Genomic DNA, 25,062 nt, shown 5'->3' with positions numbered 1-25,062 from the left:
GATACAAATGTATGAAGTCATTCGTTTGTACGCAAACTTGTGCAACGTCATACGTCAGTTATGCCTCCCAAAAGCTGGGGCAAACTCAGATGCAGGGATGGGGTCTGTCTCCTCCTTTTCTCGCATCCTATTTTCTTACCTTTGGAAAAGCGGTTCACTTTACAGTTCTATCCTTCCTGCTGTATTTACTCCGGACTTTCTATAGTTGTTGTTGCTGTTATAAATGAAACATTTTCCATTTCATCTCTAACCAGTAATTACCAATACAAAGAGAAGCTACTTATTTTTTTGGGATGTATCTTGTTTCTACCTGGCCTCTGAAGCCTCTTATTCTGTCATTTTCCACTGAAGCCTCTTAGACTTCAGGCCCACAAACTTGCTCTCTACAGACAAGGCAATCCTGTCCCCTGACCCCACACACCAATCAGTGTTGGCATCCCCGCTGCCTGCTTGGGCCCCCATGTACATGGCTGAGCTGCACTGATGACTCCCAAATCCATCCACTCTCCCCATGCCCAAAGCTGGGCCGCTGGGCCACTACCCCACCTCTCACAGAAGACATTAGAACTCCCAGCCCTGGTCCCCAAGAAGAGGGCAGCCTTCTCTCTCTTTTCACACACTGACCATGTCGATCACACCCCGGGGCCCCTGCCTGGGGTCCCACACAGCCAGTGTCCAGGGCTTCCTGAAGGGGCCAAACTTAAGTCAAGGGGCTTCAAGGACTCGGGCAGATGCCTTGTTTTAGGGACCTTGCTGGTTGCTAATGCTTGGCGTAGAAGGAGAGGCAAACCCTATGAGGCCCTACCTGTAGGACTCCAGCCGGGACTATGAGCTGTGGGGGTGCAGTTCTGCCCACCACCCTCATCACAGCTCTGAGAATAAAACCTGTCTCTGTGCCTGCAAGGCCAGGGTATCTGCTTCTGCCTTTACCACTCCCTATTTCCCTTCAGGAACACTGGTACCCATCTATCCAACCACCTGTCTATGGTCATCCATCTACCCACCCACACATCCATCCATCCATCCATCCATCCATCCATCCATCTACACATCTATCCATGCATCCACCCACCCACCCACCCAAACATCCATCCATCCACTCATCCATCATTCCATATCTTTTAGTTTGACAATAACTCAGCAAATAAACTTCTTATTGGTTGTTGGATGACACTGTCCATGACATACTGGCCAATATCAGCATCTTTGCCACTCAAGCATTTTTGCACATTTCCTTCTGTCTTGGAAGCCCCTCCCAGGTCTCAATCTGGTGAACCCTACTCACCCTTCAGGTTCCAACCTGAATATCACTTTCTCATAGAGTGGCCTCCAGGGACTTTTGACCTGGCTGGGGACCCTGTCATCTCCTTGAAAGGCCCCATTCTCCTCTCTCAGGACCCAGCCCACTGCCTACATCAAGTCTATCCCCTGTGAAAGACCATGACTCCCATGAGGCAGGAGCCCATCTGTTCTGTTCACTGTGAGGCCTGACATACATGTCTGTGGACAAATGGCAGTGGGCAGTAATAGTGGGTGGCGGATGTTGAGGTCGTCCTGGCTAGGCTCCACTGGAACCCGAACATACTCAGGGTGATAAGGTCCAGAGAAGACTCCTGTAGCAGTCGGGGGCTTGCCTGGGGCAGGCCTTGAATGTTGGTCATGGGTCATAGTTTTAGCTTTTGGAAACTAGCCCATCTCTGGGGTTTCCTGAGCAAGGGTTGAGATGTTCAGAGGATGGTCCCAGGAGGGCCAGCTTCCATGCATCTTGGGTTTTAGGGAGACTGAAGGGTCAGCCCAGCAGTGGGTGGGTGGTGGGGTAGGGTCACAAGGGGGAATTCAGTATGAGGACTTGAGGACTGCTACCTATCTTTGTCCTCTCTCCGGGGCAGATGTGGGGGCAAGACCAGGCCGGCAGGGGCTGGTGGGCAGCAGCATGAGTTGTGCCAGCTACAGGTCTGGAAGGCGTGTGGTGGGCAAGGGGATGGGCTCAGTCCTGACATGCCCAGCAAGTGTTCCAACGGGCTGCACCCGCGCAATAGTGCAGAGACACAGAGGTCAGGGCCAGAGGCGTCTTGGTGCCAACAGCAGCAGTGGCACGAAGAAAACACATTTGCCACCATGGTTCCTATGGGCAGGGGGTTGCCACCCCAGGACGCAGGCAGGAGCAGGTGCCTGGGCAGGCCTGACGAGCCCATGTGACATGTGCAGTTATTCCTGGAGACCTGGAGACCTCCAGATGTGACGCTTAGGGATGTTCTGACAGCCCCAGGAACAGGCACCAGCATGAAGCTAATACAAGAGTAGAACAGAGACCCTGGAATCACAGGGCTGATGGGGGATGCATGGGACCCCATGCAAACACTGGGACCAAGGCATCAGTGCACTCTGCAGTCCCCTTTCACGTGTCAGGTAAGAAGGATTGTTTGCTCCATGGACGGAAAAACAAAGAAAATCACCTATCACCCGTTGGGAATTAAGATAACTCAGAAAACAAGACTTTTCATTATAGGAAGATTTTAGAGATGTGAAGCATTTAAGACTTGGGAACCCTGCTTGTCACTGTGGACAGGCTGGGTTGTGGACTCTATCATGGACCCACCTGGCCCTGCACCCCATAGGGTGCTGCCATGCTTGTGACATGTGTGTCTCTGTATGTGTATTACACCTCAAAAAAAGGCAGAAAAAACTCAACCCATTCTCGTTGCCAAACAAGTCATAGGCTAAAGAAGAAATCCCAGTGGGAATTAAAAGAAATACTTAGAAGTAGAAAATACTGCAGATGCTACGAGGCAAAGCTTGCAGGATGCAGCTAAACCCATGTTTTGAGGGAAATTCATAGCCTTGGATATAAATGTTCATATTAGAAAGGAAGATAGGCTGAAGACAGACGAGCTGAGTGTCCAACTTATTTTAGAGAAGGAATACTTACCAAACTCAAAACAAGGAAAAGAGAATGGAAAGTAGAGCAGAATCAGTCGAAAAAGAAAATGAAACCACATCGGGAAAGATCATGTGGTATAAAGTGGGCTCTTTGAAAAAACTAACAAAGTAAAACCCCCCAATGCGACTGACAAGTGCAAGGGAAGAGAATTTAAATTATCCAATGTCCCACAGACAGTGCAGGGACTAAGAAGGGACACTGTCTACAACCAAACGCTGATGACTTAAAAAACAATTAAAAATGGGTACATTTCAGAAATATTCAGCTTACCAGAGAGCTGATTCAATGAGAAATACAAAATAGATGGACCCTGTAACTGTTAAAAATTGAGCAGCACTGAAAGAACTTCCTTCAAAGGGAACAGGTGGCCCCATAAGTAAGTGGGACCGGCCCTCCAGGAGCGGTGTGCCCTGTTGTTACATAAACCCTCCCAGGCAGGGGCAGGGGCGCTCGCACAGACTGAGAGGGCCCTGCCCCCAGTACCAGTCGGAAACGGCACAAAACCCCAGAGTAAGCACCAGCAGATCCAGTGCAACAGTGCACCAAGAAGATAAGACAGCTGGCCTGGTTTCTCTAAGCAGGAAAGGATGAATTGACATTAGAAAATAAATGCGTAAGTATTAAAAATCTCAATGATCAATTCAAAGGGTGCAGAAACATTTTCGTAAAGCCTAAGGTACATTCGTGATAGGACACGGCACAGAAGGCAGGCACGTAGCAAACGCCACCCTGGCTTTTCCCCCCAGAAGGGGAGAAGCAGCACTTTCTGAGCCCCGTGTCCCTGAGGCAGGATGCGGGCCCGCTACACTGTGCTACCTGGCACCTTGCTGCGGCTCCTGTGGGCACAGAGCAGAATGGGAAGGGAGACGCGATGCAAAACCTTTGCACAGGCTGGTGACCTGGTTACTTAGATAGAAAAGCTAAAGAATCTATAAGTTATGGGAAATAACGAAAGAGTTTAGCAAGGTGGATGGACATAAGATTGAGATAATAAGTGAGTTGTGTTTCCAAAGACTAGCAACAAACAAGCAGAAAAATGCAATGACAAGATGACCATCAATTTAGAATAGAAGCAGAAAATATCCAGTTCCAGAGCATAAACTAATAAGTGATATTCAAGACTCCTACAGTGAAAAAATGTTACTGAGATCTAAATAAATGAAAAGGAAGAAGTGTTTATGGAGAAGAACTTATAACGACTGAATTCTCCCCAAAGTGACTGACAGATTCAATAGAGGTGTTTTTTTAATGTTTATTTATTTATTTTGAGAGAGAGAGAGAGTGGGGGGGGGTGGTAGAGAGAGAGAGGGAGAGAGAATCCCAAGCAGGCTCTGTGCTGTCATCACAGAGCCCAACGTGGGGCTTGATCCCATGAACAGCGAGATCGTGACCTGAGCCGAAATCAAGAGTTGGACACCCAACCGACTGAGCCCCCCAGATGCCCCTTGATTCAGCAGAGGATTTTGTGGAACCTGATAGCTACTTCTCAGATTGACGTGCAAGAGTGAAGGCTGAGCAGAGTCAGAACACTTGAAAAAGGACAGGGGCGGGTGCCCAGCCGGGAGGGCTGGGTCTGGGGCAGGGGCCGGGAGCACGGAGCCGGGAAGCCCACCCTGCTGTCCAGAGCTGGGTGCACAGCGGCTGTGGCCAGCATCGGGGTTGGCAGGTCCAGGAGCGGGTATCCACAGGGAAACGCATAAAACCGGGCCCTTACCTCAGCTACAGAAAAAAGTCAATTATGTAGAAATTATGAGCACATCTCTGTTAGCCCTTGGGGGTGGCGAGGTTTCTTAAGGTACAACAAGTACTAACAACGAGAGAAAACATGAATAAATTTGACTATATTAAGGCTGAGAGGAGATTATACTAAGGCAGGAGACCTCCAAGGGGCCCCTCCTGGGGTGAACGGTTTTCAGGGTGACCGGGTCATGCTCTTTGCCGCCTCTGTGTCGTGCGGTCCGAGCGCACCCTGGACCTTCCGGGGTATACCCGCGGTGCCATCGCAACAGGCCGCACGCTGCCGTGGAAACCACGCTGGCTTCCACAGAGCAGGGCGCTACGGGGCTTGCAGACGTGTGAAACAGCCCCACTCTTCTCGCTGTTTTCTTGGGAAAATGCTGCTATTGCTAATAGAAATACGGCCTGTGTGTCAACAGTCAGCAGTTTATTGCTATTTTTAAGTGAATTACTAGGTAACCGCTTCCCACGTCTCAGCCCTGGTCTACACCACGGACCGGTAGGCGTAACCCGCACAAACAGGAGCTCTCTGGCTCTGGCTGCTCTGCGATTTGCAGGGGCGTAAAGGGGTCCCGAGAGCCAAAGAGGCTGAGAGCCGCTCGCTGCCTTAAAGATGGTGTGAAGACAAGTTACAGACGAGACCTTTACGGTCCCGGCAAGACAGTGAGACTCTGAAGAAAAGCACGAGGAGACGGGCCCGCGGGCGGCGGGAGCGCACGTGTGGCCGCCGCGTCGCTGGGCTCACGCCCCGGAGGAGCTGCGGCCCAGACCCACGGAGAAGGCGCAGCGCGGGCGGAGAGGCTCGCTACTTCACAGGGGTGACAACGACAGCGCGCGTGGTCCGATGAATCTTCGTGGAAGTGCGTAAAAGGAAGTTCCAGAGGATGGCACGCATCGCAGCTGATGCTCGTTTTAGAATGTTAAAAACAGCGCGAACGAAACGATACTGCTTTTAGGCACAGAACCGCGAGGGGACAGGGAAGGAGTGCAGGAGCCTGGCCGGCGGACCGGGGGCGGGGGCGGAGGCCATCACTACTTTCTGGGCTTTAGTGTCGTGTCCGGTCCGGATCTAAAGATGCAGTGAAGGGGCGCCCGGGTGGCTCAGTCAGTTCAGCATCTGACTCCAGCTCAGGTCATGACCTCGCAGTCCGTGCGTTCGAGCCCCGCGTCAGGCTCTGTGCTGACACCTCAGAGTCTAGAGCTGCTTCTGATTCTGTGTCTCCCTCTTTCTCTGCCCCTCCCCTGTTCCTTCTTTCTATCTATCTATCTCTCAAAATAAAATAAAATAAAATAAAATAAAATAAAATAAAATAAACATTAAAGATGCAGTGAAAAGGCAGAAGCCTGTGCACAGACCAGGGACGGGAACGGCCACAAACAGAAGGGCACGCGGGCCTGGTGCTGACCCTTCAGGGAAGCCAGGGACCTGACCCACCAGCGACTCGGGCCTGCATCCTGCTGCCAGCGGAGCTGGGACAAGGGCCTCTCAGCGAGGGGCTGGGTTCCAGCTTATTTTAAAGGAAAATTGGGCACAGGAGGAGCCAATCCTAAAACTCTCATTTGGGGGTGAAAACGTAGCCTAATGTCACTAAGCTAATGTGTTTTCATCTACAGTTTGAGTTTGTAACTAAACACTTACTTGTTAACAAGTGATTTCGTTTTCTCCACTGTCTTAGGGGCCGGGGCTCTGCGGAAAGCTGGGCTCTCCAGCCCTTCCTTCGTGCCCGACCCGGACCTCCCGCACCTGCACACAGCAGGGCCCCGGGGTCCATTCTAAGGATCGGGGGGGGGCGCCCGGGGGGCCTTGGTGATGCTGGCCCACAGCAGCCTGCTGTGGCTGCTGCTCCCGCTGGGGACTGATGCTTCAGAGGCCACGTGTTTCCTCCGGGTGCCACGACCCACCCTCCGCTAATTCTCCCCGAGAAACTGTGACTCCCCGCCAGCCGCCACTGCCAGTTCCAGACGCTTTTAGCAAGTTAAATCCAGTAAATTCGCACTCGGGAGACATACCCTACAGCTGTCATGACAAGCACGCATCCAGACAGCAAGCCATCACCAGAGCCGAGCTGCCCCATCGGGACCCTGAGTCTGACAAAGGTGGGTGTCCCAAGACAGCCCCCCCGACCCTGCACAGAGGTGCCCCAGCCCCAGCGGCCTGGCCACCCACCTCAAAGGTGTTCCCGGTCACATCGAACTCGGGGGGAACAAAGGCACCCTCGGGGTCATCTGGGGACGGAAGAGAGAAGGCTCTGGTCACACGCCCACAACGCCCAGGGTGAAGAGAAACCCGCCAGCCCGGAGGGAGGCGCGTCACCTCCTGCTTCCCGGGGGCCGATGGCTCTCTCCTGACCCCCTTCTGTCCCCGCGTCCCTGAGGAAACAGCGGTTGAGAGGGAAAACTTCACTCTTCACTGTTAAGTGTGGGGAAACGGTCCCAAGAGCACAGTGGCGGGGAGGGGAGGCCACGGGAACACTGGAGGCAGATGTCAGGCGGCCTCCTGTGCCCGCTACGATGCCCTCTGCACGTGCACTCCCTGGGGGCCAGCAGGACCGGATGCCTCGGAGCTGGCAGCCCCCGGCTCGTCCCTGCGGGGACCATATGGGCCGTGCACGAGGGCCCTCCCGCCTCCTTCTCCCTCAGCGGTCCTCGGGGCTGGAGATCCCACCAGGGGACCAGGGAGGCCTGGGCTCTGTTGCTCTGGGCCGGCCCAGGGCGCCCGTGTCCACACTGTGCCCCAAAGCTACCTTCCGCGGCCCACCCCCGCTGCCCCGCCCCGGGCTCACCGCTGAGCAGCTCCATGAAGCACACGTTCCCGCTGGTGTTGAAAGCCAGGGTGTCGGGCGTGATGCAGAGGGTCTGGAAGATGGCCGCGTGGGCAACGCTCCTCATGGACAGGCTGCACTCCAGGCACACGGCCCACGCTTCCTGCTCGCTGAGGCCGCTGTCCCGCAGCGACAGGATGTCGGCCAGGGACACGTTCTCCTGCCAAGACAGGCCGCGGCTGAGACGGGTCTGGGGACGGGCCCAGGCCGCCGTAGGGCCCCCTCCCCAGGGAAGGCCCGGCACCCCCACGTCGAGACCGATTCCAGGGAAGCAGACAGCACGCGGCGACGTTTCACTTTACGTCAGAAACAGGGTTGTAGGCAAAGGCTTTTTAAGGAAAAACAACAAACCCAGAATGTCACCCAGCCCACTGTTCCCTGGATGCCAGAAGCCACAGAGTATTTGGCAAAATGACCAGCATATCATTGGGAACAGGTGTTACTCCTGCGGTCGGGACCTAGCTCTTTGTCCCAGTAATTTTGGCCGCCCCACAGCCCACTGGCGGAGGCACCCGGCCCACAGGCTCACCACCCGTGGCTCGGTGGGCACGCCGAGGGCTTTCAGGTCGTCAGCAAGCCGTGGGCACCGGTGGAGACGAGCCGACGTGTACAAATGCACAGTGTGCGGGAAGCCCGTAGCAGAGCAGGTGCTCCAGGCAGTCCACGGAGGACCCAGGTCAAGGGGCTTTCTCTTGCAGGCCAGACCCCAGGCCTCCCTGTGCCGGGCTCAGCGTTCACGTCTGACTAGACTCCGCTGTGACTACGTCACCAGCACGCACACACGCACCCCGAATGTATGCACGTCGGACACCCGCACGCTGTCAGACACGCACACACCTCCCTTGTGCATGCACGCACGTGGGTTTACACCAACATGTGCACTCACATGCACACATGCAAATCACACATGTACCAACACGCTCAAAAAATGAGTTGATGTGTCCTCAGTGGTCAGGCATATGCCACACAGTCTCACGCACGCTCAGATACCCATACTTTCACTTAAATGCACACCTGTGCAATCCCGAGTCACACACACCCACATACATTCACACATACGCTATACACACCCTCACACGTGCACAACATACCTGTGTGCACACACTCAGACCCATACGTGCACCCTGAGTGTGCACACACACACTGCCACACGTCAGACACCTTGGATCTCGAGGCCCTAATCTGGCCTGCTGTTCAATGCCCTAGTCACCTCTGTGCGTCTGTGGGACTGTGTTCCACTGGCCCTCGGGAGGAGGAGCTCAGGGAGCCAGGCTGGGAGCTGGAGCCTGCAGGAAGCATGTGCGTGGGGTCAGGAGAGGAGGTGGAGGGTAGGGGAGATGGTGTAGAAGACAGACGGAGCCCCCTCCTTCTCCAGCCTCAGCTGCCCAGCCCTCCCAGCACACAGGAGTGTTCTCCCATGTGGCCAAGCCCTCCAGTCCTGGAAAGTCTCCTAGCTCCTGCCCTTGAATTTCCCCCATTTGTATTGCAGGAATCCCCACAACCACAGACAAAGGGGACAAAGAGCTTAAGCCAAGAAAGAGAAAGAGAAGGAAAGAAAGAAAGAAAGAAAGAAAGAAAGAAAGAAGAAAGGAAAGAAGGAAGGAAAGAAAGAAACAAAGAAAAAAGAAAGAGAAAGGGGGAAAGAAAGAGAAAGAAAGAAACAAGAAAGAAAAAGAAGGAAAGAAAAAGAAGGAAAGAAAAAGAAAGAAAGAAAGAAAGAAAGAAAGAAAGAAAGAAAGAAAGAAGGAAAAATCAGGGAGTGGCCCCATGAGCACCTTGGCCAAACCTCTGGGGTTCAGCAGTGCGGGTGACAGGAGGGGACCCGGGCCTGGGCTGCCTGTGCCCACGTGACTTGGCACATCCCACCATCTGCTTCCTCCTCAGAGCTCAGCACAGGTCTCCACGTCACTCCCCAGGCCCTTCCAGCTCTTTCTGTGAGGTAGATGGATGAGGGAAGGGCAGCCAGCCCATTGGAAGCTGGTTCAAGAAGACGGGGCCACGGGGTTCACCCACATCCAAGTCAGAGCTGCCAGCCAGGTTCCAGAAATGCGTGCGGCCCTGTGATGAAGGTGGTCTGGGAGTTTTCAAAGGAGAATGAGGGCACAAAGCAGAGCACAGGATTAGACTCGGGCGTGGAGGAGGCTGGCAAACCGGAAAATCTGAATTTCCCAGCCTCTGAGGTCCACGGATGAAAGCTCTGTCTGATCTGGCTCAGTCTAGGGCCCTCGCTGCAGCACGTGGGCTCCCCAGGACGCAGGAGGGCCCAGTGATGCTCGTGGGGCCTCGTTAAAGAGGCGTCTTGGCAGTGTGTACGTGCACACACAGCACACACGCGTGCACACGCACATGCACGCGACCACACAAGTAGACACACACTAACCAACAACCCAAAGACTCTGGGTTTATGCTCCTGAGGAGAGTGAAGCCCACGGCGCGAGCGTGAGCCGGTCCCCACCGCAGGCGCCTTGTTGATGCTGTGCTCCGCGGTGTCTGCACAGGCTGCAGGCACCAGCTTGCGCGGCTGTTGACTGAAAGTGCCGCCAGGAGAAGGGAGCCCAGGTCGGGTGCTCCCCCGGGGCATCTCACGGCCCAGAGCCTGACTTCCTGTTCAGGTCGAGGGCCCCGGCCCAGCTGGAAGATGCCCCGTGAGTGGGGAGGCCCCTAACCCCCAGTGCCTGCTCACGGTGGGAGCATCTAAACGGTGGGGTGCGGATTCTCTGTGCGACTTTACGGGGTGGATTCCGTGGGTCATTGCTTCCGGCACACGGCGGAAGCTGCCACTCGCGGACAAGATGCTCTCGGCCCCTCCGAAGCCCAGCTGTTGCAACGGGAAGGCACGATTCAGCGGACACACGGTTCCAGGGCGGGGCTGAGATGTGCCGCTGGTTCCGATATACCAGCATGGTGGCGGGGGGGTCACCAAGTGCTGGGGGACCCTGACCCATGGCCTCCCTGGTCACCTGTCCTCTGGGGCCTGCCACCCACCCTTCCGTTCCGCCTGCTCCAGCCCCGGCTGTTGGAATGACCCTCCCTTGCCTGAATCCACGGCCCAAGGAGGGCAGAAGGGCCGAGGCTTGGCTAATGGGCCGGGCAGGGGTGAGGGACGGGGAAGCCCATGCCAGCCACTCTGCTCCCTCAGCGAACATCCCCACCAGAACCCCCAGCCACCTTGACAGACAAGAGCCACATGGGCGTCCTGCCCGTCTGTGCCCATCTCCGGGTCCCGCGGGCTCTGAGCCTTGCTGCCAGGTGGGCCCGGATCCGGATACCACGGGCCCCAGGGCAGGACTCGCGGCTCCACTGGCCGCGGCAACGTTTCGGAAAGAGGTGACGGGCTGGGAACAGAAACACCGGCCGCAGCTCCCACTGATGCCTGTCTGTAGCCCCCCGTCCAGCACAGCCACAGACCCGCACCCATGAGGGCCTGTGACAGGCCAGAGGGTTCGTGGCCCTCCCACACCACAGCCGTCCCCTGCCGTTGCCCAGCGTGACCTGACCTTGTCGCTGCTGGGCAGCCTCTGGTGGCTCTACCTCTCGGGTACAGACCCAGACTTCAGCGCAGGCCCAGAAGGTTCTTCAAAACCCAGTAGAGCCCACAGGGCCTGGAACCCCACCCCTCACTGTTGGCCAGCAAGGTGCTGCCTCGGCTGTGAGCAGGCCTGTGAACTGTCCCTTCCCTAGAGATTGTGCAGACACAAACCCTGTCCCGTCCAGGCTGGGAGGAGGGGTGCTCCTCAGGGAGGCTGGTCCCCAGGGAAGCCCCTCGTCAGCCACAGGGCAGGGCTGGCTTCCCACCTGACGACCCTTGTCTGGTTATAGCAAAGTGGGTCCATCCAGGAGCTTCTGTGCCTCGAAGACCCCCCCACCCCATCAGAGATAACGCTGTGAGTCAGGGTTACGTGGGGACCCACAGGGACCGTGGATGGTTATTGTCCATTTCAAACATACTCTCGTATGTTACTTTTCTCAACCCTGGAGCATCGTGATGGGAACCCCCAACACAAACCCAAATCATTGCTGAGGACACTTGTGGACAATCTCGGGGCCTGCTGGCAGCTTGGAGGAAGCTGGGGAGGTCTGCGTAGTACCCCGTTGGGGGTGCTTGCCCTAAAGCGCCCCCCTCCAACTCCGGACTGTCACCCAGCATGAAGCTCTCCTCACCTCCCCAGTCGCCTGCTGCTCTGTGTCGTCTGGGTGGGGTCATCACGTGGACCCGAGGGCCCAGTGGGAATATCTGTGTCTTCACAGGGCACCCACGGGCACCCACAGCCGTGGGTGCCTCCAGGCAGCACAGGCTGCCCCCCACCCACCTTCACATCCCCGGGCCCAGCCTGGCGCCCGGTACATGGATGCTGGGGAGATGCTCACAGAACCCGGAAGGGATAGGAAAGCCCCCTACACCGCAGGGAAGTCTAGAAACCCGGAGATGCCCTGCCCCGGTGCCAACTTCACCTCCAAGTCTGCCCTGTCCTTGTCCCCTGGAGGCTCCTGAGGGCGACATCACCTGCCTCCAGAAGGCCTGGCATCTGCCCCTCCGGCAGCCGCTGCTCTGCCTGGTCCCTCATGCTGACCTTTGCTGCGACCAGTGCAGCGGGACAGGTGGGGCGACAGCCCCCAGGGCCTCAGACCCGCTCACCACGGGCCCGGGGGGTTTGCAGCTGAGAGAACCCTCCGGGGCACACACCCAGAGTGGAAGCGCTGGGACGCTGCCACCAGCAAGGGGGTCTGCCACCATGCCTGTCCCTGCTGACGTGGCCACCATGCAGTCTTCCAGTTCTTGCCATCTAGCACTCGCGGACAGGTGTTCACGGCGGTGTATTTTGCGTTCCTTGATACTGATGAGGTCAAACATTTTTCATGTGTTCACTGGCCATTTGGATTTTCCCTGGGGTTACAACCAGGGAAGGACATTCCCTGGGGCTTGTGGGGAGTCCTGGCCTGTCGTGCAGTCTGTTGTTATAATCAGCTATAAAAATGGTGAATTCCCATGTCTTGTGCAGTCTGTCCATGTCCCTGGGTCTGGCACCCACCACCCCTCCATGGGTGAGAAGATGCCCCGTGTCTTCTCTGTCCTGGCTCTTCCCGGGGTTTCCGTCAGTATGGGTGATGTTGCAGTCTGGCTACCCCCTCACCTTACACGGGATGGCTTTTCAGGTGCAACCTGACGCCATAATGTTAGCAGGTACAGTCACACGACTCTGATGGGGATTTAAAACCTTCAACACCAACCGAGTTGAATGTATGCAGGAAGCATAAAGTCTGGATCAGGTGTGTTCACAGGCACAGGACATTGGTCTGGCTCCAAGGCTTGAGCTGGACAGGCTTCCTATTTTACGGGAGCATGCCCAAAGACGGTGCCTGTCTCCCCCAAAAGGTGAAAGAAGTTTGAAGGGCTCATCTGAGCTTTCCCAATGGATGCTACTAACCCAGTGGCATCCCACTTCATCTGGAGGCCTCGGTCACAGGACGATGGGAACCCCGCAGCCGTATGCACTGTGCACAGCTAGGGGGCTGCTCCAACCCAGAGGGGCACCAGGGAACCCTCCAACCCAGCGAAGGCAGAGGGCCACAGGGGTACAGGCCGTGGGCGGGGATCCGGCTCTGGCTCTGAATCCCCGGCTCTGCTGTTGTTTGTTTGTTTGGCACGAGCCACAGGGCACGAAGGAGGCCCGAAAAGGATGGGGTCGCTGATACAAAGATCCACGTTCCCCATCTGCTTTGGACGGTGACTTAGGAGGTGAGTCTTCTAACAGACACACTGAAATGTGTCCTCTGGGGGAGGTTTTGAAGGCTGTGGGCTGGGCGCACCCCTTTCTTTTTGCATCAAAGCCATGGAAATGCCCAGAGGTTTATTTATTCTCTAGCTTTCCCTCTCTGCAGCCTTGTCTCTCACCAAATCCAGGCCACCATGGCGGGGGGGGGGGGGGGGGGGGGGGGGGGGGGGGACACACCAACCCTCGGGGTCCGGCCTCAGCGGCTCTTGGCAGGCCAGCCACGGGGTTCCCACAGCAGGCTCTGCTCCCCAGAAGGACAGGGCCACCATGTCATGAACCCTGCCCTTAACAGCCAGCCTTCTTGCAAAAGTGTGTGTGTGTGTGGGGGGGGGGGGGGATGGCAGGCAGAAGGCAGAGGGCCCTAGGGGCTGTGGCTAGGTCCTCAGGAACCCCCTTATCTGCTCTAGGAGGGTGGTGGCCGTGTCTAACTCTTGGCCACCAGTCTCGCCCACATGGCACTGGAGGGTCCTCATCAGCAACATGCCGGTTACAGCCCGTTCCGTGGATGGTTGCATGATGCCAGGATCCCTCCACAGTGAGCACAGAAGCCCAGGGACTGGGGCATCTGCCTGCTTGGAGGCTTGGAAGGCCCTCCTTTGCCAAGACCCCAGAGCCTTGGGTCTTCCTGGGAGTGGCTGCCTTCTCGGGGGGCCACGGACCCGGCTTGTTGATTTGGCCCCAGGCCTCAGCCTGCGGGTGCCGTGGGGAAGCAAGAGGTGCAGGCAAATCGGTTCTGTGGGCACCTGTCCAGTTAATGACCAGAAGCTCTATGTGGCGGAGACTGCTGGTCCCTCTGAGCCTTGGGAGGGGGGATGCTTCGGGACTCGGGATGCCGGGCGGAGGCCTCTGCTGTTCTGTGTGCAGGCGGCGGCCCTCAGTCCCGGGGGCTCCCCCCCACCCAGCTCCTGAGCAGGCCGGCCTGATTGCGCTCTGCTGGCCAGTGCCTCCCACTGACCTCCTAGGGTGCCGGCAGGGAGGAGGACAGTGCTCCACCCCCTCCCGCTCACGACGCCCCACCCCACACTCATCCATCCAACGTTTATAATCAGGAGCCCCCACCCTCCCCGCGGAAGGACCCAACTTCTTCAGTGACCACCCACCCACTGCTGTCCCGTGGGGCTGACATTCCAAGGGTCCTGTCCTCTCAAAGCGAAAATGTTAAGGCTGACGGGGGCGTTGCTGAGAGCGGCCTCCAAGACCTGGGCCAGGGGCAGGGGTCCTGGGAGCCGGGGCACCCTCCCCCGTACTCTCCCTAGGAGCAGGTGGGGGGAGGCGGGGCCCACCGCGCCCGGGCTCACCTCGTCCTCCGGCAGAGTGGGGAGCGGCTCGAAGTCGTAGCCCGCTAGGTCCTTGCCGTCCTCCTCGTACAAATCCGCCACGGCCGCGTCCATGGCCTGCATCGTGCGGGCGCGCGGGGGGCGCCTCGGACTCGGCCAGCGCTGGGGCCTCGCGCTCCGCGCTCCGGCCGGCGCCCCTGCCCCGCCGCGCCCGTCCGGCCTGGGCCTTCCCGCGGGCCCTGCGCCCGGCTCCGCGCGCGGCCGGGCTCGGGCTCCGGTTTGGACTCCGGCTCCACGCACGGCCGGGCTCGGGCTTCGGTTTGGACTCCGGCTCCGGCTCCGGCTCCGGCTACGCGCGCCCCGCCGCCATGGCAACGCGCCCGCCCCCCGCGGCCCCGCCCTCGGCGCGCCGCCCGCGCGCCTGCCGCAGTGTCACCCGAGCGGGGGACGGGGTGTTCGGGAGGAACCGGGGGTCCCGGCACTCGCCAGGCCGGGCTCACTTTGGCGGGCGCTTGGGCGCGACTGGGGTCTGCGCGCTCTCGGGGACTCTGTTCCTCGGGGACGCTGGCTGCTTCTGCAGCTGCACGGAGCCGGCGGCCTGTGAGCGGCTGGCACCGTTTGGGGCGGGGCCTCTCGTGTGGCCGGCGTCCTCAGCGACGCCACCGCAGGCTGCTGCCTGGGTCTGCGCCCACCTGGGGCCCCGAGGTCGAGGGCCGTGGCCCACTCCCAGGAGGGCTCTGGGTGGGACGTGGACCCTCCGTCCGCCCCCCCCCCTTTCCTCCCCCCGCCGCCCAGGGGCGCGGCTGCCGCAGTCCTCGCTGGGGGTGGCGGCTGCGGAGGCGCGCGGTTGTGGGGGGGGGGGGGGGAAGAGGAGACGGGAGTGAGGGGGCAGGAGATCCGGCGGGGGCCGGTCTGGGCAGCTTGGGGTCTGGCCTTGCCTCCTCGCTTGAGTGAGGGTCTCCCGGATGCTTGTGCGGACGCAGGATTACAGCTTCATCCACACCTTACCAGCCAGCCTGGGGGCGTAGGAGACGCCACACAGCCCCTCCCCACAATTTGGCGGTCCTGCTGCCTCCTGATTAACCCCTCCGTCGCCCCATTTGTGGTCCAGTGGCTGGGCTTTGCACAGCACCGGGGTGAGCCTTGCCCCAACCTGGGGCCTGTGGTTGGCAAACAGGCCGGCAAAGGGCCAGACAGCACCCCCTACCACCTTTTCCACGGGAGGGTGGGTGGCAGTCTCACCACCCTGGTGGACGTCGTCCTCGCTGGGCTCCCAGCAGAGCTCTGGGCCAGAGCCCTGGTAGGAGAGCAGGTGCTACTGGCCAGGCTTGTGGGTTTCCACATGTGCACATGTAGCCAGCAACGCCCCCCCCCCCCCCCCCCCCCGCCAGGTGCACCGGAGGGTGCTCCCCAAATTCTCTGCGTGAACGAGGCAGGTGTTGTGGCAAGGCCTGCCAAGTCCGAGCAAGCACTGGGGCACGGATTCCCAGCATTCTGTGCCCAGGTCAGGTCACTGTGACCCTGGGCCCTGGCACGTGACACCCAAGCATGCGAGGGCCATCCGAGTCACCAAAGAAATAGGCCTCAGGCTGGCAGCCAGGTGGGTGCTGGCCGACCTCACCCGCGGCAAAATGCTGATCCTTGAAGCCACCCAAGTCAAGCAGACTTGTGGGTGCCGCTCCCCACTTCTGGGGGTTCTGGGAAGCTCAGGGCAGCAGCCAGGGTGGGGTGGGTGGCCGTGGCTGGAGCTGCAGAAGCCAGCTGGCAGCTGTGCGGTGGGGGCCAGCTGGCAGCACCCAGGCCTCAGAAGGAGGCAGAGGGTGGCAGGCGGGCCGCTCCAGGCTCCGAGTCCACAGAGCTGAGCCCCCTGCCCGCGGGCTCCCCCTGGCCGCGCTTTCCCTTGCCGAGGGCTGGAGACGCCCTTCACCCGCCGCCCAGCGCAGGTGCCCCGTGCGCCCCCACGGGCTGCAGGGACCTCACGGGGGTGCGTGTGGGCTCTGTCACCTGGCTCCGCGGTGGCTGCGCCCCTGGGCCAGGGGTCAGGGGTGGGGACTGAGGCGCCGATTGGGAGGGTAAAGATAATCCCACAGCTGGGGAGCGGTCTTGAGTCTGAGGACACACGGTCTACTTGAGCAAGAGGTGCGTGCAGTTTGGGTGACGGACAGGCTTTGATGCGGCTCACTCAGCTTTGGCTGTTGCAGCCTGAAGGCGCCTAGTGGACACTTCCCGGCTCCTTGGTCAGACGGCTGCTCGGAGGAGACGGACCAGGGTGCGCGGGGTCGAGTGGCCGCGGGGAGGTCAGGGGAGGAGCTGAGGGGGAGAGGCAGGGCGGGGTGGGAGGCGCTGAGGGGGAGGGGCGGGGGGAGGAGCCGAGGGGAGAGGAGGGGGCAGGAGCTGGGGCTGGGGGGGAGGGGCAGGGGAGGGGCTGGGGGGGAGGGGCGGGGGAGGGGCTGGGGAGCAGCTGAGGGGAGGAGCCGAGGGGGGCGGGAAGACCCCGTGGGACTGAGGCCACACTGCTATCCTTCCTTCCTTTAAAAGTTTGTCGTCATTGGTCTTGTTCAGTGAGTGATGTCACCCCCGCTGGAAGCTTGCTTAGTCCGAGTGTTTGCATAGAGCCGGCTTTTGTGGCCAGCTTTGGTCCAAGGAAGGATTTGGTGTTGGCTCTGTGTTTTGGTGCCTTAGACACAATAGATGCTCCGTTAATGTTGGATGAGGCATGATTCTTGACCCCAGAGCAACACACTTGGGTGTGAGGACATCCCGGTGGCCCCTGGATGTCCACTCGAAAATAGTTCCAAACTCAGGGCCAAGAGCCCTGGCGAACAGACCACTGGAATAGCCTCTCAGTTTTGGCCTCCATGCCTGCCCCTGCCACCACCCCAGTGTGCCCAGCCCATGCCCAGCCTTCTTCCTGAGGCCTCTGGGGTTATGTCAGAGGTCCGAGGCCATGACGTGGTGGTTCCCCAGCCTTCTCAGTGGCCTTCCCTGACCTCTCTACTCACTCTCTGCCCCACCTCACTTTCCCACAAGACTCCCCCCCCCCCCGCCCCCCCCCTGCAGATCCTGGCCTGAGCTGCCCTCCCTGCCTCTGGCCTCTGCCCTCCGCCCTCCATGGACCTCCCTCCTGGTCAATGTCAGGTCAGGACACCCCTGATGGATGCTGTTTCCTGCAAAGCTCCGTGCTGACTGCTGGGCCCTTGTCCTACACAGACACTGGCAGGACTCTGCCTTGTCCTTCTGAGCTGGGCGTCTCCTTCGGATGGGGGCTCGCTTGGGTCTTGGGGTGCTCAGTCGGCACTCAGCATGGCACTCAGCCAGGCTGTGTGCTGAGGTGAGCGGAGTGGGGTCTTCTGGGTCCTGGCTCTCACTTTCCCTAAATGAATTCTGAAAAGCTGTCAAACTGTTTGAACATTTCAAAGTCAACATTTAAATTGTTAAAGAAATCACAAATGTAAATAATGCAAAGAATGTAATTTCTGGTGTGGTAAATATTGATATTTTGAAATAAAGCTGTTACTCTTGTGAATGTACCCAAGAAGCTAAATACCAAAATGGTTTTGCTTTTTTACACTTTTATTTTTAAGTAGGTTCTATGCCCAATATGGGGCTTGAACTCATGACCCTCAGATCAAGAGTCGCATGCTCCATCGACGGTGCCAGCCAGGTGTCGATACCACATGTCAGTCACTTAAGAAATCACATAAACGCGTTCTTTACCAGTCCAAAATCTTCATCATAGTATTTTCCCTTAATTACAGACATCAAACTGTGGCCAGAATTGTATCCTCCTGTGATATCTTTTCATGCTTCATAGTGTCTGTAGACCCCGATTACACGTCTTTGCAACAAAAACGCATGTAGTGTTTCATAAACCAAATATTCAATAAACTGGGGCGCCTGGGTGGCTCAGTCAGTTAAGCATCTGACTCTTGATTTCCGTCCAGGTCATGATCGCACAGTTCATGGGATTCAAGCCCTGCATTGGGCTCTGCGCTGACTGTGGAGCCTGCTCGGGATTCTCTCTCCCTCTCTCTCAGAATAAATAAATAGACTTAAAAACACCACAAATATTCAAGAAACAAAAACATTTAAATTTTCTTTTGTTTCCCGTGACCATAGGGTTCATTTTACAGTATGGAGTCTTTTGGGAAAGTAAACGACCATGTTTCTCCTGGGGCTGCAGGCAGACACCCAAGGGTGGCGGGCCACTGACATGGCTCCTGTTGGAGGGGCCTGAGCCCTCTTAACACTCTGTGGCTGCCACTGTGGCTGTCAGTCTGTGGCTGCCGCTTTGTGGCTATTATTCTGTGGCTGTCACTCTGGCTGTCACTGTGTGGCTATCACTCTGTGGATGTCACTCTGGTGGTGTCACTGTAGATGTCACTCTGTGGCTGTTACTCTGTGGCTGTCATTCTGTGGTTGTCAGTCTGTGGCTGTCAGTCTGTGGCTATCACTCTGTGGATGTCACTCTGTGGGTGTTACTCTGTGGCTGTTACTGTGGTTGTCACTCTGGCTGTCACTCTGTGGCTATTACTCTGTGGCTGTCACTCTGTGGTTGTCACTCTGTGGCTGTCACTCTGGCTGTCACTGTGTGGCTATCACTCTGTGGATGTCACTCTGGTGGTGTCACTGTAGATGTCACTCTGTGGCTGTTACTCTGTGGCTGTCATTCTGTGATTGTCAGTCTGTGGCTGTCAGTCTGTGGCTATCACTTTGTGGGTGTCACTCTGTGGGTGTTACTCTGTGGCTGTTACTGTGGTTGTCACTCTGGCTGTCACTCTGTGGCTATTACTCTGTGGCTGTCACCCTGTGGCTGTCACCCCGTGGCTGTCACTCTGTGACTATTATCGTGGCTGTCCCTTTTTCCATAAGGACACCAGTCATGTTGGATTATATCCACAAAGCACTGATTTCCAAATAAGGTCACACAGGTACCTGGAGCTAGGACCTCAACATGTCATTTTTGGGAACACAGTTCCACCCGCAACCCTGTCCTCAGAGCTGGCCCCGGGACCAAGAAGAAGCTGTTTTCGCCCCTGGGAGCCTGATTACTGCACTCAGAGCTCCGCTGGGGCCGAGAGCAGCGTGTCTGCCACCTGGAGTGCGGTGTCGGGCGGGCACACGGCTCGTGGCAGGTCCCCGTGCCGCTCTGGGCACATGCGGCCCTCCTTGACCCCTGAGCTGGCCGCGTGTGTCTGCGTTTCCATTGCTGCGGCCGGGAGAGCCTCAGAGAGCAGCCTCTCCTGGGCTACGGTCACGTGTGGCACAGCCTTCCCGGGCTGGAGGACCCCGGCCAGCGAGTGTCCTGCTGCGTGCAGTGAAGGGACAGATGTGGTGTCGCCCGGGGGTCGGGGGGGATCGCCCTGTTCGGCGTGGGCCGGTGCACCTGGTGGCCCAGGTGTTGAGTGGAGCTCCCGGGCGCCAGCGCCCCTCCTCCGGGCTCCAGAGCGCCCGGCTGCTTCCCGGGCGGGGCGGCCACTGTGCTAACTGCAGGTTTAATGACAAACCCACTGCGGCGTGGTAGCTTGTGTTTTCACCGCATGCCGCTCATGAGTGATTTCTGCCAAGGACAAATGCAGGCGTGGGCGGCTCTGACTCTGACATCTCAGCGCTAGCAGGTGGTGGTGGTGGGGGGGCGGGATTGCCCGCTGTGGGTTGGGGGCACCAGATGCCTCCTCTCCACGCCCCCCCCACTGTTACATTGTTGGCACCTCTCCCCTCCCTCAGCTGCCCAGGATTCTCTGTAATTAAAAAGCCATCAGTGACTCGGTGTGGGCTTTGGGGTGCGTTTGGAGGGTCCCTGCGAGGCTTAGCCCTTCTCCGTGGCTGGGGGTTGGGTCTGTAGGCAGAGGAAGCCCTGGGCCTGGGAACTGGCACTTCTTTTCCTTGTTTCTATTCGTGGAACCGAATTTCAAATAGGGCTTTTTGTGGGTCAGTCTGCAGCCAGAGGAAGGCGGTGGCCGTTGTGTAACATAAAGTTAGCTCGCTCTCTCCAGGGCCCCCGGGCCCACTTGAGGCTTCTCTGGCCAGTACACTAACCCTAACCCGTTACAAACAAACATTGGTCTTTAAAAACCAAATTCCAGACTAAATTCAACTAAAGCCAGTTTAAAGGAGAAATCGCCAAGAGCTTTCTGGCTATGGTATTCCCTCCTGCATGGAGAGCAAAACTGATTTTACGCTGTGGGTCCCTATCGATGAAATGCTAAAATGCTACATCTTTCCCGGATGGATGTTTATGTCTCTTGAAAAATAACGAAATACTCCATTTCACTCACTTCACTGGGAAACGTTTCTCAGAAAAAGAGGAAAAGATCTGAGACTCAGATCCCGATGAACACGGCCTCCGGCAGGGAGCCAAGCCCCGGGGCCCCGGACCCTCGGGTAAGGCACACCCGTTCCTGCCATATTGGGGTCTCCCTCTCCTCTTTGCCCCGAACTCCATGCAAGTGTGTTCCTTTCGTGGACGTCCCGTGACCTGTGCTCTCCGGCTTTCCCAAAGCTTCTCAGGCCACGGCTTTGGCGACTTTTCCACAGAGCCCTGGGGCCGAGGCCGAGCTCAGTGGCCTTCTCAGGGGTCCCCTTCGCCCCCCAAACGCTCAGTGTTTCTCACGGGCAGGTTTGTGAATGGGCTTTTCCTTCTGTGCCGGGACTTCCGTCTTATCATTTACCCCGAAACACCGGTGGGTTCCCCCACCTTCGTCTGAGGGCTGTTGGCCATGAGGCAGGCACCACCTCCGTTTCCCGATTCGTCTCTTCCAGGGAGAGATCCCTTCGTGGCCTCCCGGGGCCTCAGGCTGACGTTCTCTGTTCAGGATGGTTCCATCCAGCTCTGGAACGAATTCCACGTGTTTATGAACATTCCAGAATGCCGTCTCCCCAGGTGTTCATAGTCACTTGCCTCTGTTTCTGGTGCATCTGCGGGAAGTGAGGGAACTAACCCTGCTGGCTTCAGCTTCCTGAGCTCAGGGTGCACGTCGTGCAAGAGGGTTTACCTTCAGGACGTGACTGAGGCCACTCCCCTCGTCCGGGACGCTGTCCCTCCACATTGCTCTGCCCACCCCCGTGCTGTCGGCCCTGGTGGTCGCTGGGGCCCCGACAGAGCGCGCTGTGAGGAGGGGCGTCGTGTGGGAACGGACGGACGCAGACAGTGGAGAGAGGCCTGCGCAGCAGGTGAAGCTCCGCCCCTCCTTCCCGCAGGTACGGGGCGGAGGCGGAGGCTGGCTGGGCCCGGGGTGAGTGCTGGCCTCGGAGCTGCTTCCTCGGAGCGGCGCGGCCGGAGGGCTTTGCCGGCAGGGCACGTGGCTCACGGATGTTCTGGCAGAGCCAGGCTGCCGCGCCCTGACCGTGTGGTCCCGGGCAGGTCACTTGACCTCTCCGAGCCTGTTCACGGGGCTGACGTCAGCATTTGACGAGTGGCACGTGAAAGGCACGTGGCCCGGGGCTTCCCAATATACTTGGCAAAGGGCACGTGCTCCCCCGGATGAGAACGGCAGGGGCTGATACGGCGAGCGCACCGCGCGGGGGTCCCGCGACTCTCGTCTTGGGCAGAGACCCCAAGGCAGGCAGGGAGTGGGAGAGTCCCCAGAGGAAAGGGGGCTCAGGCGCCCTGCTGGAGGCTGGGACGCGGTCCTCGGCCTTCCCCACTCACTGCTCCTGAGCTGGGTGGGGGAAAGACCCGGGCAGAGAGGCGGCTGTCACTGGCTGACTCCTGACACTGAGTTGGTTGCTGTGGAGGTCGTGGGGGCGGGGGGAGAGCGGGTCCGGGTGGTCGGGCCGACGCCTGCTGTGACTTCAGTGTGTCTCCTGCCTGCTGACAGGGTCCCAGGGACCCAGGGAAGGCTGGAGGGGCCGCAGACTCTTGGCGGGCCACCTCCCCCCAGTGCCTCCCTCGCCGCAGCCCCAGCTCAGACCGTGAGACGTGGGGTGTGGCAGGGACAGCCGCCAGCACTTTGTAAACTCTTGAGTGTGGCGCGTCCTGCTGGGGCCCTCGGCCTCCTGGGCCTCGGGTCCCAGCCATGGGACAGGGACGGGGGGAGACCCGTGGCCTCTCCTCAAGCTTCTGCCTTCCCTGTGGTCTAGTTTCCAGTGCGGGGGTCCTGGGGGCCTGTGTGCAGCTTAAGAGGCGAGCTGGGTGTGGCCGTGTCTGCAGGTGGTTTCTGGTTCTTACCTGGTTCGCTCACTTTTTGCTGACCTTGTTCCTCGGACCCAGGTGGGTCACGCTGGCGGGAGGGGGGAGGTGGCGCTGCCCTGGGGGGCGCTCCAGGCCAGCACCCCCAGCAGCACCCGGGTGCTGCACGGAACCTGAGCTGGGGGAGGCAGCAGCAACTCTGTCCTGTCTTTTTTTTAAGATTTGGAGGCGGCTCAAAAGGGCTGTTGTGCATCAACTTAGATTTTTCATACATATGTGTATCTTTTTTTAGAGAGAGAGAAAGTGCTAGTGGGGGAGGGGTAGACAGAGAAAGAGAGAGAATCCCAAGCAGGCTCCACTCTCAGTGAGGAGCCCGACTTGGGGCGTGATCCCACGACCCTGGGATCACGACCTGAGTCAAAATCAGGAGTCCAATGCTCAACTTACGGCGCCCCCGGGCGCCCCCAAACCATCCCCTCTTAGTGAGAATCCTGCCAGCTAGTCTGGCCAGAACGCCGGCCGCGGGTTGGGCCCCTCCTCCTTTGCCGTGATGTGCCATCACCCGGCAGCCTCTCGCAGGGACCCTATTCGGTCACTTCAGCCAGAAACCGCTCCCCCTGACTCTTCCTTTCAGTGGCCATCTGTCCCCAACCCTGGCAGAGAGAGGAGAGCAGGACAGAGGCCGCGGCAGTGTGGGGGCCTGTATTCAGGGCGACTGAGTGGGGAAGGCTGGGCTGTATTCAAAATGCACCACCGACACAGGGGGTGACGGCCAAGGAATGTTGGCGGGGGGAAATCGCCGGGAGGAGACCTTGGGTCTGGGGGCTCTGGCCACACCGACCCCCCAGGATTCCTGCTGAGGGCGGCCCAGGGTGGCCAGGTTTGGAGGGCGGTGTTCTTGCTGCAACCGGATGGGCCCGGGGACGGTTTGGCCAAGGAGAGAACCTCCGTCAGACCTGCCCCGCTCCCTAGATTCCCGTCTGCCCATGCCGTCCTGGGGGGGAGCCTCACCTCTTGCCTCCCCCGCAAGACCCCGCCGCAGTCCACCCTGAATGTAAATGTCATTCAATGATTTCGCTTTGTCAGGAGCCCCCACTGTTGCCAGGGAGGGGCATGTGCTCCACAGCTATCTACGGGGCAGCCCCTGGTCCAGGACCTGGTCAAGACCTTGCCCCAAGGGGACTCCGCTCCCCTGGTGCTCTTTGCAGCCATTGGCCACAGCCCCGTGTTTGGCGTCCACTTACTTCAACTCCGCAAGCATTTCTTGAGCACCTACTGTGTAGCCCACTTGCATTGTGCGGGACACACCCTTCTGTGGAAGGACAAGCGGCTTGGCCCTCCCCGGGAGGTCCAGCAGGGTCTACAGGGCCCGGGGTTGGTGGCGCTGGGGTCTCCTGCTAGGGACCCTCATCCGGGACGGGCCTTTGGGTCACCCTGGTCACCCTGGGCTCGTGACCCCACACCTTGCGACCTCAGACTGTCCTGCTGTGTGTCTGCAGAGGCTTCTTGTTGCACAGCTTGTGGGGTCCCACGTGCGCCCTGGTCCCCAGGATAGCGGTGGAGTGCGGCCAGGGGCTCCTGCCTCTGTACCTGGCCCAGTGAGGGTCTGCCTCCTGTCCGGATCCTGGCCCGAGCTCGCTGCCGGGGAGCTGGACCTTATGGGAGTGGACCAGGCCCTGGGGCTCTCGGATGCCTAGCCGTGGCCACCATTCAGCCTGGGCTGGCACCTGGGTTGTGCAGGGTCTGTAGTGGTCCCGACGGACCCCCCCAGGCCATGCTTTAGCGGCGGAGGAGCCAGGGGGCCACCGGGTTCCGTGCTGCATTTGGGCTCTGGCAGGCCCCGGCTCACAGGTCCTGGCTCTGTCTTTGGCCAGCAGCGGGACCTGAGCCTAATCCCTGTCTGAACACAGTAGGGAGGCTGGAAGAGTGAAGAGGAAGGGCGGAGCACCCAGCCCCGCACCAGGCCCACCCTGCCTTCCCCCACCCCCAGGTCTGGACTCATCCCTTGGTCTGGAATGTTTCATTCCTCCTTCCTGGAGGGCTTTGGGCTGACTCCAGGGCCCGCTTCTTCCTGTGAGAGCCCCCAGCTGCAGCCTGGCCTGAGCTGGCCCCCTCCTCCCCTCCCCTCCCTTCCCTCCTTCATCAGAGCCTGAGCTAAGTGGTTCAGGCCCAGCTCCCCCAGGCAGGAGGCGCAGGGAGCTGGCTAATGCCCAGGGTCCCGGTTTCTCTGGTCTGCCCGCCTCCTCTCTCCTGATCCCCTTAATGACGGCTCTGACCTGTGTGCCAGCTGCGAAGGCGCGTAAGGTGGATGGCCCATTACCAAATGCGGCGTGTGGAACCAGATGGAAAAGGCTGGAAGGCCCAGGGGCCCCAGCATTCG

The 25,062-nt window shown here is 58.9% G+C and overlaps 1 protein-coding gene across 3 annotated transcripts in view; it reads right to left on the bottom strand.

Annotated features, from left to right (window-relative positions):
* The window catches only part of KNDC1 (kinase non-catalytic C-lobe domain containing 1), a 65,791-nt gene extending 50,594 nt beyond the window's left edge, over window positions 1–15,197 (bottom strand). For 2 of the 3 annotated variants that reach the window (XM_053910096.1, XM_053910097.1), the window contains exons 1-3: window positions 14,573–15,188; window positions 7,462–7,660; window positions 6,846–6,904 (exon numbers count right to left, since the gene is read on the bottom strand). In XM_053910096.1, the coding sequence (XP_053766071.1) occupies window positions 6,846–6,904; window positions 7,462–7,660; window positions 14,573–14,674 (360 nt within the window). In that variant the 5' untranslated portion in view covers window positions 14,675–15,188. Of the gene's footprint in view, window positions 1–6,845; window positions 6,905–7,461; window positions 7,661–14,572 lie in introns of all 3 variants that reach the window. The other variant, XM_053910098.1, reaches the window with a different exon arrangement.
* Window positions 15,198–25,062: the final 9,865 nt, after the last annotated feature.

This window comes from Panthera pardus, unplaced genomic scaffold, assembly GCF_024362965.1.
Source record: "Panthera pardus isolate Hobbes unplaced genomic scaffold, ASM2436296v1 HiC_scaffold_22, whole genome shotgun sequence".
Lineage (NCBI taxonomy): Eukaryota > Metazoa > Chordata > Mammalia > Carnivora > Felidae > Panthera > Panthera pardus.
This window is presented reverse-complemented; position numbering and strand designations above follow the sequence as displayed.